The 17,572-nt window shown below is 42.5% G+C and overlaps 1 protein-coding gene across 4 annotated transcripts in view; it reads right to left on the bottom strand.

The window, feature by feature from the left end:
* Positions 1-17,572, bottom strand: part of plxna1b (plexin A1b) — a 218,672-nt gene that overhangs the window by 91,451 nt on the left and 109,649 nt on the right. For all 4 annotated transcript variants that reach the window (XM_033626487.2, XM_033626485.2, XM_033626486.2 and 1 more), the window contains exons 5-8: positions 7,615-7,715; positions 4,308-4,431; positions 2,481-2,634; positions 1,249-1,348 (exon numbers count right to left, since the gene is read on the bottom strand). In XM_033626487.2, coding sequence (XP_033482378.1) covers positions 1,249-1,348; positions 2,481-2,634; positions 4,308-4,431; positions 7,615-7,715 — 479 coding nt within the window. The remainder of the gene's footprint in view (positions 1-1,248; positions 1,349-2,480; positions 2,635-4,307; positions 4,432-7,614; positions 7,716-17,572) is intronic.

The raw sequence follows: 17,572 nt of genomic DNA on the forward strand, positions 1-17,572 counted from the left end.
TTTAACTGGGTGTTTTCTATTTGAACATGAAGCAATTTGTATTCACAAGATTTACATCTGACGCAAGATGTACCCTCGGCAGTAAAAGGCGCTGGGAGTTAGAGCAAACATCCCAACGTCCTTATGGGACATGAATTAACTGGGAGTTGACATTGTAAACCACCACACCCTTAACCAGCTGAGCTAATCATCGCTGTTGCGGCAGGAGATTTTCTGTACGAGGGCAGAGAGACGGGGGTAGCTGGGTTAAAGGTCACAGTAACGGATTAGGTGTCCGAGACGTTCAGGGCTTCAATACTCTGTAAGCGACAGAGCGGAGAGAGGTGTGGCTGTGCATGTCTATGTGTATGTGCGTGTGTGTTTGTGGACAATCCTCGCAGGAGGCTCATCTAACATCCAGAGGGAAGCCAGGATGGAGCCCTGCTGTACCCCAGGGGCCTTCGGGCCATCTGCTGCCCCTAGGCTAATACCCCAGCAGACGTTTCAGCCTCCCCTGGATCAGCCGTGGATAGACAGGAGGGAGGGTATCATGTGGGGCGGCGCGGAGGACTTGGAGGATTCTTTTACCCTGGCAGGGTGCATCAAGCTCATGGTGGGAGTGACCTAGGGGTGTGGCTCGATGGGTGGTGGAGATTTTCAGCAGAAGGTGGATTAAGAGAGGCAGTGAGCTGCGATTGGGCGGATCGCAAAGGGCATCTGGAGGGTGAAGGAGACTAACTCATCGGGAAAAGGCACGAGACTTCAATCCCCGTATTACAGCATTACAGTATTTGACTTTGTCTTTCTTGTGTAAATAAGTATCAGACTGAGTATCTGTGCACTCAAAAAAGCTGGAAGTATTTGTTTTGTCAAGTGGGGAAGAGGCATAAACGTGGTTAGAGTTTGTGATTGGGAGGCATTACGGCAGACCATCGTGTAATGAATTAATCATTGAGGTATCATTAGTGTGTGTCGTGGGTTATGATAATAAGACTAGAATTACCATCTCATATCCCAATCGTTTCTCATATACTGCACGTTCGATTTTTCACTCCAGTGGTAACACGAGCCTCCTGTGGAGGTCGGAGGGGGGTGGGGTATTTGTGTAAGTGTGTGTCTAACTGTATCCTTCATGAAGAGTAACATGAGTCAGCCCATGGGGAGACTGAACAGAGAGACCTCCTCTTTAAAAATCAAGAGGGAAAATACTAAAACAAGAGAAAAGGAGTTGTTGAATGTATCCAGAAATATTTAAACAATGTCACTTACGATTGGTGAACGCTGCAGTTGTAGAAGACAAAATCGACGCTGGCAAACTTCTTGCCTGTCTCCTTGGACTTCAGATAGAGCTTCACCACCCGCTTATCACCTGCACCAAACAGATACACGGAAATTAGTAAATTTAGAGTAATACTGTTATCTGAGTCTTTAAACTTTACAGAAAAATAAAACCCAAATTAATGATCAAACAGCTCAAACATCACACCTAACAACTTAATTTAATTACAGGGAATAAATGTGACAAATTGGACGTATATTAAAACAAAACAATCATTGACTCTCCGCCACACTTTAAATTTAAATTCCACTCGTGTGACCTCAACAGATAACACGCACACACAAAAAAACACTGTAGCTTAGCAACACGCCGCTCATGTCACACCCACAGTAGGGTGGCATTAAAAATAGCAGCACCAATCAGTGTTTGGATGCCAGTGCTGATGAGAACTCATAATGGGGCATAATGGGCTCAGTTGAAGAACTACTGAGATGTTGCTTTGAGGAAACTTAGAGCGCACTATCTGACATGTTTTCAGTGCTTTGAATGCTGATACCAAACAAGTTTTTATCATTTGTGGCTTGACAGAATTGGACATGAAACAGGTGAATAATATCTGCAAAAAAAAAAAAAAAAAAGATCCAGCAGATATTTTTAAATATAATGATAAACCACGGTGAAGTCACCACTTTGAAAAGACACTAGGAGCATAACCAGTGTCGTTTAGAAAGAAAAAAAAAATAAAACTAAACTGACAACAGTGCATAATGCATGATAATGGGAATTCAAAAACAGATCTATTTTCAGTAGATAAATGTAGACTTGTGTTTGGGGCTTTGAATTGGAATAGGTGAGCGATATTGGTGGTGACAAGGTATTCTGAATATAGACGCACTAAACAAATCATCTGGTTACATTAAAATTCTGTTCCAGCTTTCTCCAATTCCAACGCACAAAAGAGTCTTTAGTAGGCGATACATCAGCCCATGGTGATGCACATACAGTGTACAGTGCTATAGATAGTCGCAGGGGAGAGGCAAAGAAACCGAGATGACATAAACATAAAACATATCAAATGAAATAGAGTACCAACATAAAAAATGTTCATGACTACATTCTTGAAATACATCCCTAAAACTCTGTAATCCACACCCCGCACACTCACTGCTACCACCCAGTGACCTCACTACCCCAATGACTTCATCTCCCCTCCTGTCCTGACCTTTATTTCTTGTTATTGGGATGATGTCCCGGACCGAGGGAGACAAGCAGAAGATGTGTGCACCCTGGATCCTTCCCTCCGTCTCCACGTAGTCCTCGAAGGAGCAGTTGACCCCCGCTGACAAATCAGGCACGTTGCGAGCCTGGAGGACCAGCTAGAGAGAGAGGAGGAGAGGGACAATCAGTACAAGATCAATGGAAGGACATGGTGTACATGGATTGTTATAAGATATGACATGAGGGTTAATGGGTGTTGGGGAAGAGGGGGAAGGTGGGGGTAGGTGGAGTGAAGCGTGGGTATGAGTATATGTGACAGCAGCGGGAATAAAGGAGGGTGAGTGCTTGTGTGTATGCATGTGTGCGTCAGTCGGAGCAGCTATTACAGCAAGGTTAATGTGTTCGTGTTAATGTGCGGAGAGAAAGTGAGGCAAACTGTAATCAGTCAAACCTATGTGGTTACATTGAGGAGCTGCTGACAGAATGAGAGCTCTTGTGCCCGCACACACACACGCTTACAGCTTTCAATGATATAGATGGCAAAACCAAGATTCCTACTTAAATCTACACATTGAGTTACAGTTGTGTCCTTGGTGTGAAATGTTGTGACTTTTACATGACTTCATTTTCACTTTTTACTTATGCACATACATCTGGTAAGAGTTCATTTGCAAAAACAGATAAGAGCCATTCTTAAAATGAGGAAAAACACCAGTTTGATTGATGTTACTTTAAGTGCACAATAAATTAAAAAAAAAAAAAAAAACATGATTGATGAAAACTCTGAGATATCTTATCAAAACAACCAATACAAGTTTGACTGATATTTCCTGTATTGCACACTCACAAAAAAAGGGATTTAGGAAAATGAAAACAGAGGCATCTGCTTTTTCGAATGCACCCTTCATCTCACAGACATAGATGGGTAAAGATAACGATACAGCAGAAGGGCAGTGCAGCAGACTTCTTTCTTACAGTCAGGGAGCAGGTAGAAATAAATCATGGCAACACTGTAAAACAAACTGGCTGTGTTTGTTTCTGACAAGAGCATGATTAAAGGAATGCAGTGTTTTCCACACAATTGAAATATATGTGTGGTGGTAGCTGACGACCGTGTGTGTTCCTTTGTGATCGGTGTGTGTGCCCTCTCTGAAGTCTGAAGTTTTTGTGGGGTCTGTGAAGTCTTTGAGAGGTTTTTTTTTTCCCTCAGCAGCAGTCATGATGTAGATGATTTCAGTTTCAGACAACATTTCTTTAAAAGGAGTTTTCAGAAAATTGGTGTGTGGTTGGACTGATCAAATCTGATCAGATGTGACTGATTGATAAGAGTAGCAGCTGCTGCAGAGCCAAGTGAAAGCAAACTTTTATACCAAGCACCAAACAGCAGGATGCGTAGTTTCAATAGGAATTAAGATGGTGTCATTTAAAGTAGGTTGAAATAACAATAGACACCACTAAATTGATAGCACTGTTGTTCTGAGACATATAGCATTTTATTCCTGTATAAATGAATGGATGAATTAGTTTCACTTTCACTGCGCCTGGAGTTCTGCTGTTCCGTCTGAGCCCAACAGTGTGGTGCTCCAAACAACCGAACAGTATACATTTTCCAACAGTGATATTGTGGCAGGCTGCCACAAATAAATGAAAGTGTTGGAAACCCTGTAGCAGATCTAAGCCCTTTTCAGTGATCACTAACCTTAGGTCATGGGGATTTCACAACTTCATATCATAAGTTTGTCCCTTTCTAGACTGTTTTTTTGTAATTGCTTAGACAGTAAAACTGTGTAATGTCCTCTACAGTTGGGACCATAGACAAGGGAAGACATACCTGGACTTCAGACATGGTGACAGAGATGTTTCTTGGCTGAACGGTGAGCTCCACACACTGTCTCTGGTCCGAGGCAAACCTCTGGGGCTCTCCTGCTCGCTCACACCGGTCCTTGCGTGAACAACTAAGGAGCAGCAGCAAAAGAGGAAGAGAAAGAGAGGATAGAGAGAAAGAAAGGGATATGAGATGGATAAGAAAAGAGGTGAGGAGGAAAAGAAAGGAAGAAGCAGAAGAGTGAGACAAGAGGCGAGGGGAGGAGAGATGAGACAGAGAATATGAGCAACTGTTAAGCTAATATGACAATCATATTAAGATGACAAACATGCACAGCCATCACCGTCACACAGAAATGGGAGCAATAACGGAAGACAAATAGGCTAATAGCTTCCCCCAGCCATTACTGTAGGCCTTTACATCATTACCTTATTGGCCCTGACATTTGTGCAAGAACTGCTAAGCTATATGAACATCCAGCCCCCCTCATCTTTTCAGTTTACAACCCCACCCAACTCAAACTTCTCAGGAGATATACAGGCAATCATTAAAGTTTCCCTGAACCGTAAAAATGATACAATTCCTACCAGCCGCATATCAATGGGGTCAGCAATTTCCCCCGCTTATTACGAGCCAACTGATTGTGCTAAAAAATCAGCACACAGCCCCGTATTGTAGCGGCTTACTATTAGCTATTCATAATGCATTAGCTATCACTTCACCTTCGCGCTAACAACAACTGGTCCCGGTGGTGAGAGGAAAAGTGCTGATGCGGCGCTCTGCGAGGCCTTAACAATAAGAGGGATGTGGAAAAAAATGCTAACTGCCTCCTATGAGCAGCAGCCCCCCCGTCCCCTCGTTTAGTTAGCCTTCACTCGAGCTCAGCAAGAAAAAGCTGTCGCCAACCGCTCCCCCGGGAGTCACTAACTCACACACACATACACACAGGCTGTACAGGCATGGGTAGAGATACACACAGGTATGTACATGTTTTCTCATTATGGACCTCTTTTCCTTCTACTGCTCCTCTGGCGTGTGACTGTTGTGAATTCGTTTGAATGAAGTGTGCTCATTTGTCTAGAAACACCTGCACGTGCGTGTTTGTGTGTGTATTCCCCGTTCAATTCCACCGCTGATTGAAACTACCATGGCTCTTAATAAGATGTGGCTAAAAGCACCAGAGGGCTGAAACGAGGCTTATAAATAATTTGCCTATTAATACCAATTTGCCTGCGAGGGCCTCGGTCCAGATTTGGCATCACGATTAGGTAAGAAATGAGCAAGCTGCATTCAAGACACAAGGTCAGAATGTGCCCAAACAGAAGGATATCTCTGGATCAAGTCCATCATGATTGTGTGTGTAATTTCAAAGATGTGTGTGCATGTCTGCTAAAATGGAGAAACACAGGTGGTGTGTGTGTGTGTGTGTGTGTGTGTGTGTGTGTGCCTTGAGGAAAGACAGGTTGGTGATATGTTTTGTAAGTTTAATTAACGCACTGAGAGATGACATTATGCTAAATGCTCGAGGTGCTCCAACTGTGGTTTAACATCCTGTCACCTTTCAGTAACATGTAACTGTTTTCTCACTCTCCTGTGCACAAACACACACACACAGGCCCTCGAGTCAAAGGGAGGAAATGGAGAGATTACACACACAGACAGTGTTACAACACTTGTGTGTGATTAGATTTATTTTCTAAACACAACCACAAATCTCCACTCTCACTGTTACAAATATAATCTTCACCAGTAATCTTAAAGCAAACATAAAACCTCGTCGGCAAACCAAAAGCTAACACTAGCAATGACTAATCCTTAATCTGTTGTCAAAAAAGTTCCTACATTAAGTATTAAAAAGTACACAAGTAGTGAACCATGTTCACATCACACATACACAAAAACAAGCTAAATACCACTAAGATAAATGGGAGTGTCGGTGATGTGGGCTGCCAAGCTGTGTTGTTATTTATGTGCTATTAAGAGGTTTAGCCGGTTGACAGACTTCCACAGGATAAATGTATCTCTGCTGGCAGGGAGCTTTCAAGTTGTAGAAGTTAGATTTCTCCTATGAATCATAATTATGTGACTAATTAAAAGGTGTTAGAGGCATTTTGCTAAAGTTATTACAAGGCGTTAAAAATAGTTTGAGGCCAACGCAGGCCACATTCAAAGCAGCATCTGGCTGCCTACTTTTCATCGGTGTGCAGTGTTTAGGGTTCTCGATACATGACAGCCTGTCTAGGTTTCACTAAGCAGTTGACAACCTTTCAGCTGCACATTTACATGTCGTGAAACATGATCAACATTTTATGAAGTAAAGAGAAAGACTGACAATTTCAGCGCCAGCCTTTACCGACAGAAGTACCCTTCTTATTCACCCGCGGATGTTTGTTTCTACGGTGAGCTGCATGACAGAAACGTCATCAACACGCCCTCTCGCTTGCTGATTATTGTACAGAGAAATTACCTGCTCTATTTACACATGGGCTCAATTGGATATTACATGGACTACTTTGCACCAAAGTCTGTTTAATGTCTAATCAAACTGATTCGGACATTTGCATTCTCGCCTACAGCTCCTTTGGTTATGTCTAAATAATGCAGTACATCTCTGAATGGGGCTTTAGTGTTCAAGTTTCAAATTTCAGAAAATGATAAAGTATCGTGGTCTCTCTAAGATTCAACAAGTTTAACTTCTTGTTTCTACAACACATAATAAAATGCACAACTAACTTTGAAACTGAAAAACAAAATTAACAAAACTACAGACATTGTCACAGTTGCAGACACCCACAAGAAGCCCCAAGGCCAGACTACAAATGTTTCCACTAGCTCCATTTCCAACAAAAACTCTCATCAGAAGTATGCCCCCCATTGAGTGGAGATTGTGCCAGTTATTTTTTAAAAACTTGTAATGCTCCTTTCTGTTACACATTCAAAAAACTTGTGGAAGATATTCGGAGACTGAAAACCACACTGATAACTAATTTATAAGAGCAGATCTGATCACTGAGCACTGATCAACAGTTCCAGCCTTGAACACTGATACTTCTTTCAGGATATAGCAACTTAAAAAGACCACAACCTGGATTCTGCTTTAGGGTGGATTTTCCCTTTAAACAACAAGAATTGGAGTACCTGGGGTGACAAAATCTCCTAAGCTAAACCATTCAGGTGGGTGCCTCCATTCCAACATGATCAGCCGACACACACCTTAAACACTTACACACTTTTTCCACAATTATCTACTAAACAATGCAACCTAACCAGGGTGAAGTGTGTTAATGTGTGCATGAGTGTGTGTGGTACTTACACATTGTGGAGGACACACCATCCACAGTGAGGGTCTCTGGAGCCCAAACACTCCCCACAAGTGGTGTACTGCTCGCAGCTTTCCACTGGAACTCTCACCACCTAGGGAGACAGAGAGAGGGAGGGAGAGAAGGGAGGTGATGAAGAAATAATTATCCTCATTGTAATCAAAGTCGTAAAAATGAGCGGTATAGTGTGCTGGATGGAGAGGAGCATTCGACAGCTTATCAGACTGATTCAAGTCAGCAGACAGTCAGAGTGTGTGTTTGTGTCTGTGTGTACGTTCCTGAGATTGAAAGAGAGCTCGTCTCTGAGAAATGTGTGTACTTTGTGCATGTGTGTGTTCCAGTGAACGATTCCGGTCCAGTGGTGTGTGACAGCCTCCAGTGAAGCGTGTACAGGAGAGGCCTTGCAATGCATGCTGGGACACCTGACAGGTGGTCGTGGCAACGTTGCTGTGATTGACAGGTGACCTCAAAACCAATGGGAGGCAGAGGAGCAGAAGGACAGAACCCCAGTGTGTGTGTGTGTGTGTGTGTGTGTGTGTGTGTGTGTATGGATTTCAAGATATTCACGAGAGATGTGCCTGTGTTTAAGTGTGTGACAGACAGATTGCTAGCATATGTGTGGAATGCTGGTGTGCGACAAAGTAGGCACGTGTGTTTGCGGGTAAGTGTGTGCACATGTGCTGAAAGTGTCAGTGCCACATTCAACTTTTCTTCACCAACGGGCCCCAAGTTGATGAGTCGCTTGATCCCTGTTTCATGATGTGTGTGTGTGTGTGTGTGTGTGTGTGTGTGTGAATGTATCAAATTGCCACAGCAGGCTAGTTTTAAATCATGCAGCACAGAGTGAGCCGGCTGATCAGTAAGTAACAGCATTTAACAACCCTTCCCTTGGGTAACACTATTATAGCACGGACACACACACAGATTTAACCATGAGAACCCAGGCCAAGTGGTATGTGGGGACTTAAGTAGTGTCTAGCCCAGTGGGGGCCAACTTTTTTATGAGGTTGGGATGGGAGAGGTGACACAGAGGGATGTATGGAGGAACACAAGAAAAGAAAAACATATGGCAGGAGGGAAGCGGAGGCCTGAGGTGAGAGATAAAGCCGGTTAGCTGCAGGACAGAAACCAGGCGGACAAAGGAGCGCAGCGCTGAAATATTAAACTGGGGCTGGGATTCCTCCGTGAGCTTTAAGTACAACACAGATATGAGATAGATATGACATGGTGGAACTCATTTATGCTCTGAAATGCCTCGTATCAGACTGGCCTTGGGGCCTTTTGACGGAACAGCTCAAGCAGAGGGCAGATGGACAAAAACACTTGACACTGTGTGCCACTTCCTTTCCTTTATTTCCTTCTTTTTATACATTTGGTTATTTCCATCACTCTCTACGTTCCTTCTGCTTCATTCCCTGCCCCACCATCTTCTCTTCAAGATTCATCGCTCTTCGAGCATCTCATTCATTCGCTCTACAGACCTCAGTACAGTAGCTTTCTGGCTGGCTAGCTGCCCAGAGAAAGAAAGACGAGCAGTGGTAGGGAAGAGAGGGAGGTGGTCATCTCCTGGAAGTGCGGGCTGGATGGATGAATGGAGGGAAAGAGAGGTGTAATGGAAGACACACACGGGGCGAATCGACGTGCTGAGTAGATGGGATATGGTGGCAGACGGCTGCTATGTGTCATTGTCAGAACGAGTGTGAGTCTCGTTTTCATCTGAAAGGAGAGCTGAAAGAAGGATGGAACAAGGGATTGGTGTGTCTTAGATAATAAAAGGATGACAGAGGGGAAAAATGAGTGTGAATGGATGAGCAGATAATGGAGAGGTGGATGAGGGGGAAATCAGCTATAGTTGAGGATATGTGATTGGACACCTTGGGAGAAAGGAATCATTACAGGATGTCTTTCAAATAGTTTATGATTTAACAAAAAAAAGAAGAGAGGGAGCGAGAATGGCCTGTTCTTCATATTATCACGGACGCAAACCAATTCCTCCTCTCTTCTCCATAAATCATTATGACTGTGATTAAGGACAATGGTCCACATAAATCAAACTAACACTATGGGCCCTTGGTGAGCTAGCATAACCTTATCACCACCCTGTGTAATGATAGATGCGTTCTATTGTTCACAATTGTTTCTGCACTAGTACTAGTGAAGACACTATAGGCTCCATTCAGTGGGAGTGGCACACAGCTGTTGATGAGGTAGGAGACCATGATGGTTGTTTTTCCCAGTGGCGATATAAAATGTTTTACTGGAGCCGGGAATGAACTTGTATAACCGCATGTAGATCCAAAAAAATGTGCCTGTGTGTGTGTTGCGAATACTGCTTACCCACAGGAACACATATACACACTCCCTCACTGTCTCCCTCTTTCTGTCTCTCCTGATGGCTCTTTTAATGAAAGCCAATTCCCGACAGTGTGCCACATTACTCCTTTAAATGACCTTATAAACCAAGCCCGCCATCTCCTCTCTCTTGCCATCTCCTTATTTACAATAGCATCTGACGCTGTAACTCAATTCTCTTTCCCTCGCTCTCTCTTCCTGTGTTGTCAGCCCTTCTACCCTGACCATATCGCAATGCCATGACATCTCCTTTCTGCTATAAACTTTCCACCTTTCCTCTCCAATCTGTTTTTACAGAGCGCTATCACCTGCCTTTAAACGTCCTGCTAACAGGCTTTGTGACGGTCACCCCCAAAACCCAGAAGACCTGTAAAGCTTTCAGCGCGGCTTTTCATTGGTTGTTAAATCTACAGACATAAAAGGGATCGGCCTTGTTGCGGCTTCCTTTTTTTAACATTCAAACACAGGGGGAGTCTACAGTGGAGGAGAGGAGAAGGGGGTGGCGTAGCGGAGATGTCTACCAGAAGAGAGCCTCTTTTGTGGGCTACACTGTCTGGGAGCCAAGAGGAAGAAATCACAGTTTATTTTCAGTTATTTTTAGATATCTGCATGAGACTCTGCATCATAAATTAGTAACGCCTGTGCCTCCTTGAACAACCGCTGAACCTCTTTTGCTTAACACTTAACCTCATATGGCTCTCCTGCAGCTCAGGGACAAATAGTAAGGCAAATCTGGTTTTAACTGGGGAGCTCCCAAAGGTCAAAGTGCAGGAAAGAGCACACATTTACAGCCAGCTTTCCATATACATATTTAAGAAAACTGCTTGTATTTGGGAAAAACAATCATGTGTTCAGTTTCCAGGGAAGAATTCGGAGAAATCTCATAAACTTGTGGCTCTTTTATTGCTCCTCTCCTTTCATCCAAACCTTACTCTGTAATCGTAACTAGCCGTGGTTGAGCAGAATAGAAATTCAGAGGACTCCAATTTAAACTAAAAGTTTGATTCAACCAGTGGCTAACAGAGGGAGCAGACAGGAAGAGGAGGAGAGGTTATCACCTGTCATCATCCTCCATTGCACCCTCTCTGTAACCCCACATTAACCACACCTACATTATTTTCAATAACCGTCAATCATCTTCCATCTTCTTGGGGTTTAATCTGTGCTGGCAGTGAACAGCCATGTGCATGAAACTAAAAAAAAAAAAAAATCAATATCTACCAACGTGAATGCCCCAGATTACAGAGAATGTCACAGAGAAACAGAAATAAGAAGACACACTGGACTTATTTGTAAAGGTAACTGAGGTCCTAAATGTGTTGTGGCTATCATTGACTGTGCTTTATCTGCTTTGGCATCAGTGTGTCATGCTTATGATTGATTATTAGAAACTGGGAGTTCACCCAAAGCAGTGGTCCCATCTATCCCTTAGGCATAGTGCAGAAACGTGTCTCTCAACAGGGTGTCCTTGTAGATGAGCGGGTTCTTCCAGTGCTGGAATACCTGCTCAGGGGGTGTTGTATCAAAGGGTGGGTTAGCATGTGTGCATTGACTGGATTGTAAGGGGCTTAGGAGATCAATGACTGACTAGGAGCTCTATGTGTTGACTGATTGGAGATAAGCAGCAAAGCAAACAAGACTCGCAGCCTCCGAAAAGGAAGAAGAGGCACTGAAGGACGGGTGAAGAGTAGGGAGGATGGGTGGAGGTTGTGTAGTCAAAGAAATGAAAAGTGAGAAACAGCAACCGCATTGTTGTGTTCCATCGAAAAATCATCTGCTGTCACATTCAATTTGCCGAATGGTGTCCTAATACTAAATGGCTGTTACACTGCAGAGATGTTATTGACAGATGTGGCCATTGTGGTCAACTCAAATTGTTTGCTGCAGACCTGTTTTAGTGAATTAGGTCTTTATGTGTCAGTGGAAGAAAATAGTACCCGCTGTGAAAGCTGTAATCTCTTGTTTTCTCTCTCAAAACTCGCTCCCTGCAGTATGTTTTGCGCCCACTGCCCTTCCTGCCTCCCTCTCTATCTTTATCTCTCTCATATTGTGTTTTTTCTTTCTGCTGTTTCTCCCTCCTGATGAGCCCTCCTTCTCTTTCACCTCTTTAATTTATCTTTTTATCCTCTTTCTCCTGCACTGGGCTCAATTATTCATCCGTTCCATTGTTTTTCTTTCTCCTGAAATACTGTTTTGATCTCTTCTTCTATACTCCATCCTGGTGAAAGCAAGAGGCAGATCAAACAGCTTATTTATTTGTCCTTTGTGTGTACACATATCGTGAGTTCAAGGCCAATAAAGTTGACAACTCAAATTCCCTTTTCCTAAGAGACCGCTACGAGACAACATGTATACAGTACCCACACAGGGTACACACCGTAAGACTACAGCTTAAGAAGTGCTTTCTTGATGTATGTGTGCATTTGTTAGCACTTTAAACTAATTTAAAAGTTCCTTCAAGTAAATTTTAGAACTTCTGAAAAGCATCTAATCAAGGGCCAAACAAATTTTAAGTGGTGAAGTAATACCACCTGCCAAATGTATATCTTTTTCCAACAAAAATATAAAGAGTAATAAAAGGGATATAGTGCAACAGTTGGGACTAGCTCCACAAACAAAATAAAAAGAAAACTGAGAGTGAGTAAAGGAGACAAACGGAACTTTGAAAAATAAAGATGCGAGACCTCATCACTCATCGCATGGACATTCCCATTAACTCTTCCAAAGAGAGCTAATCTCCAACTACAGGTCAATACACTTTCTCACTCTTTGTGTAGCCATTTGTCCATAATACTCCCTGTACCTCTTGAGACAGAGAGAGCCTGATAGAAAGAGAGGGGAGAGAGAAAGTGGAATGAGAGAGCAAAAGAGGGAAAACAGAGACAGAGACAAAAGACAAGACGGAGATTGAAAAACTGCAGAAAACAAAGAATTGGAACAAAGAGACTGTAGAGCGAGAGGAAGGGAGAGAAAGAGGTAAATGTGACCAGCTAAGGTAGACAGGCCTAGGGGTCTTCTAATTAAGTGAGGATGGGAGAGGCCGGCGGCCTGGTAAATGACTCTGTCACTTTAGTAAATGGACTTGGTGAGGAGTGAGGAGCCACACAGCTGGCATTTCCATTAGCACTGCCAGGCGACCCACCACCATATACACAGACTGAGGGAAGCAGAGGAGAGAAAGCGAGGGGAAAAAGAGGACAAACGCTGCTTTTCTTTATTTTGCTATCACAGAAGTTGTCATATGAAAGCAATGCCTGGTAGGTGTATGGATGGATAGTGATTGTGGAGAGCTGGCGAAGAACTGAGCAGAGTAAACAAAATCTGTCTGATTGACTTTGTGCTAATATGTATGCTGTCATTCAAAATTTCTGCCGGCAAGTTTTACAGAAGCTCTTGAAATATTACAATGGGTAAACTGCAAATTACAGAGAAATTGAAACAAATTAACATGAATTTGAACAAAGCTACAACAAAAACAAATCTTTATGACGTGAAAACAGTCAGATCTGATCAATGATCCGTCATGTTGATGCTGCCATATTTCTTGATTACACCAAAGGAAGAAAATACTTTATAAACTAATACAAACCCATGATTCATGTGGGAGACAGATAATTGACTTTGGTCTAATGGTTATTACTAGTGCTGTAACAATTAGTCAACTAATCAATAAGCCAGAAAATTAAAGGGGTAGTACAGCAATTTAGTGCTGCAGAATGGTCAAAGCTGATGTAGCAGAGGAAGAGATGTCCTCACCTTTAGTCCATGGATAAAGCTTTAAACATGCTGGATCTTACATTTCCCACTATGCAACTTCCTCTGTCATTATTTTCTTCTCACCAGGTAAATGACAAAGTCTTTCTAGCTCCATACTACCAGTTTTGTAATGCAAGCTTTTCATGAGATGATACAATCCTCTGAGCCCGAGCAAAGACAACAGCTTTAGAACATGAAAGCCAAAGACCAAACACCTGTTTTCACAGGCTGATTAGTACTCCTCATGGCAAGTAAATCGATCCTTATATTTCAAATGGTGGAATGACCATTTAGTCTTCAACAAATTTGATTAATCACTTAATTATCAATCGAGCAAAAATATCAAACGTTTGCCTGTTCCAACTTCTGAATCTGAAACTGAGGGTGCGTTCCGAATTGCACACTTTTTCTTTTTACTTTTAGTAGGTACTGCAACTTTGATCCTCTTGCTTCTATATCAGTTACCTTGGAGGTAAACCAACGCCACTTGCCGAGTGCGACAGAGATGGAGATCAGCCCGGAGAGCTCTGCTCTTGTTACCTTGCAACGTATGTAGCTTAACTTAAAAGTTATAACTGCACAGATTGTAGATTCTAACATATTATATTTGCAACAGTGAAATTACATTTGCAGTTCTCTGTTGTTGTCATTTTCATAGTTATGTCCTTTTGTTGTTTTTGATCTTTCCGATAGTTTTGTTTACTTAAACAATTAATATTCCTTTCATTACTATTCAACTGGTCATCAGTCACTTGAATGCGCCATCACCCATCAGCACTCCAGCTGTCATCTGTTTGCGGCTCAGTCGATGTCAAGCATTGACTCATAGGACTGTGGGTTAGAATAGCCAGAAAAGCACGGTGGCTTGCATAATGCAAAATCGGACCAGATTTAGTAGAACATCCTGGTATTTGACATACTGCATTTGACATATTATGTACTGGGACATGCTATATCTTTTTCTGGCATACTGTATAGTATGGTAGCATGGGTATTGGAACACACAGTAAGTCTGTTTAGATTTTAGACTGTTGGTTGAACCAAAACAAGAAATTTGAAGAAGTCACCTTGGGTTCTGGAAACTTGAGATATAAATATACATTCTATATATATATATATATATATTTCACATTTTATACAAAAAGATTCACTGACAAACATATTAACAACTCAATAAATACTGAAAACAATAATGTAAAAAAATGTCTTTCCAGCTGTATTCATCTGTATCAGTATCTGTCTTTTTCTGATTTCTGAGTGACTGGAAGAAAATTTGCCATTCTGCTTTTCCGCTTTGCGTTTTCCCTATTTGATACTTCATAAGTGGGTCTGATGAGGCCTGCTGTGCATGAATTTGAAAAGAAATTTGACTCAAATTCAAAACAATTCCCTGTGCTGTCATGCATGAGCGACACTTCATTGTTCTACCAAGTGTGGCTGGTGGTTGCAGCACAGGGCTGAGTACAGCGATGTGTTACTCGGAGCCGCTCCACGGGCCATGCCAGCTTTTTGATTGGCCTCATCCAATGACAATCAGTCAGAGCCACATCTTTCCGCCCCAATCACTGTCAAGCAACAGGAGGACCGATTGTGCAGCCGATTGATAGTGATTGAGAAGAAAGGAGAGGAGGGGGAGATGGAGGGAGAGAGAAACCATTAACCTCGCTATCCGTCTCGCCCTCTTTTCTAACCCTATCAGTCTGCTCTATCACGCCATCCTTTGGGAAAAGACGGTGGAGTAAAACAGAGAGAGAGATGAGAGAAAGACAGAGCTATCTAGTGACAGCTAGACTTCCATTAGGACTGATAGCATCACGCCAAAGACAAGTGTCTGAGCACACTTTTCTGATGGGGCATGCACACATTCTATCAAGTACACACATTTTTTTTAAGGGAAAAATCACAGGAGAGAATGATACGACAGGAAAGACGGAAGTAAGAGAAAAGGCAGGAAACACAATTAAGAGAAAATGAGAGAGAAGGCTAATGATAGGATCTTGGTCAGTGTCCTACCATATCTGCCACTGGTAGAGGGAATTAGCATCACTTTTCTCAGTGTTTTTTTCATTCTCCACTTTCATCATGTCACAGAGAGGATGGGGAGTAGGGCTGCAATTAACAATTTATCTGCACATTATTTTCGATTAACCATTTTATTTTTTTCACCTCTCTTACAAATTTGATTGTTTTTAAACATACACAATGTAGTACCTAGCAAATGTACAACGCTTGGTATGATATATTACGAAAAGTTAATATACACAGTTTATATATCTTACAAATTAGCATCATGACATCTTGAACAGTAGTACCCCTTCCAGTCAGGTCAGGTTAAGGAAAAGAATCGTGGTTGGGCATCTTTACGTAATGTAACACAATGTGAAGACGTAGCAACGTGATTTTATGTACAGAACTTGAAATAACTCAACTTTGACTTTTGGTTTCACACAGGACACAATCCCTGGTCTCTTGGAGCAAAGTCCTGTGTTTGTTTGACACATCCATCATCCCAACTTTCCTCCCTATGCAGACTTCATTAGTCATTATACTACCTTCCCCCACTTCTTCCTTCACTCTTGTCATATGATGGAGAAAAGCCTGCAGTGCATAAGTCACATGAGCACAACCTATTGGCTCAAAATGATGTAGGTTACATATGAAGTATGATCTGTGAATGAGAATAGCCTGACCCAACTGAAAGTGCAGACATTTGCCGTTACAAAAGAGGACACCAGGGTCTATAAATGTGGACATCTACATTGATGTGAGTGTCGGTGTGATTTACAGTTATGTGTATGTTGTGTGTGTGTGTGTGTGTGTGTGTGTGTGTGTGTGTGTGTGTGTGTGTGTGTGAGAGAGATCAGTCTTGTGCTGAGGAAGGTGCTATAATGGTTTGAACTCTTGTAACTGAGTGCCATATACCGACATGGCTACGCCACCAACCACACCAGCACTTCTCCCTTATAGTCACTGTACTCCCGTCTTCGCCTCGCTGCACCAGGTCTATTAACATTTACATAACAATGACCACCTCCTTGCTCAAAGTCTGCGTGTGTGTGTGTGCGCGCGTGTGTGTGTGTGTGTGTGTGTGTGTGTGTGTGTGTGTGTGCGCATGGGCCGTCCTGATGTGTCAGTGGTTGGTGTGTAGGACACGTAAGTACTCATTCAAGCTTTACACTGTCAAGTCAGTGAGTGGAAAAGATGAAGCTGGAGTCGCGCTCATAAATCTAAATGAACAGGTCGGGCGCTCAGTGGGCTCAGCAGCTGAGGGAATCTCAAGAAAATAAATCAATAACTAAAAAACTGGTGGGGAAAAGTTCCTCCTCTTCTAAATCTGTTCAAGCATCACATTTCCTGCATGCTACACGTTCGATCTGAGCGAAAAACTAAGTGTCAGCCAACAATAGCTGCTGCTTAAGCGCTGCATTATGCACTTGTTAACTTTGGTTCCTCAGTCGGCCAGAGTTTGATGAATTATGGAAAATTAATCTTTGAGCTACTTAGAACTGACTGATTAGCTGTATCCAGTTCACTAAAATGTCAGTCTTGATTGATACAACCAGCTGCTTATTATGTGTGTTGATGTCAGTCTGTGCTAATGTGTTTGCTAACGAGATTGGCAGTGAACCAGTAATATGTGAATGTAAACAGATCGACATAAACACACACACACAGAGGATTGATGTCTGACGAAACCCTATGGGTAAGATATTACTTAATGAGGCCTTGTTGAGAGAGCCAACAACACAAGACAGACCATTGTTTGCTGTTGTAGGGACTCAAACCAGCATCTTGTGAATGGCCCAAGAACTTTGAGTGTGTGTGCATGAATACGGATTCCTT

The sequence above is a fragment of the Epinephelus lanceolatus genome, chromosome 1 (assembly GCF_041903045.1).
Source record: "Epinephelus lanceolatus isolate andai-2023 chromosome 1, ASM4190304v1, whole genome shotgun sequence".
NCBI classification, from domain to species: domain Eukaryota; kingdom Metazoa; phylum Chordata; class Actinopteri; order Perciformes; family Serranidae; genus Epinephelus; species Epinephelus lanceolatus.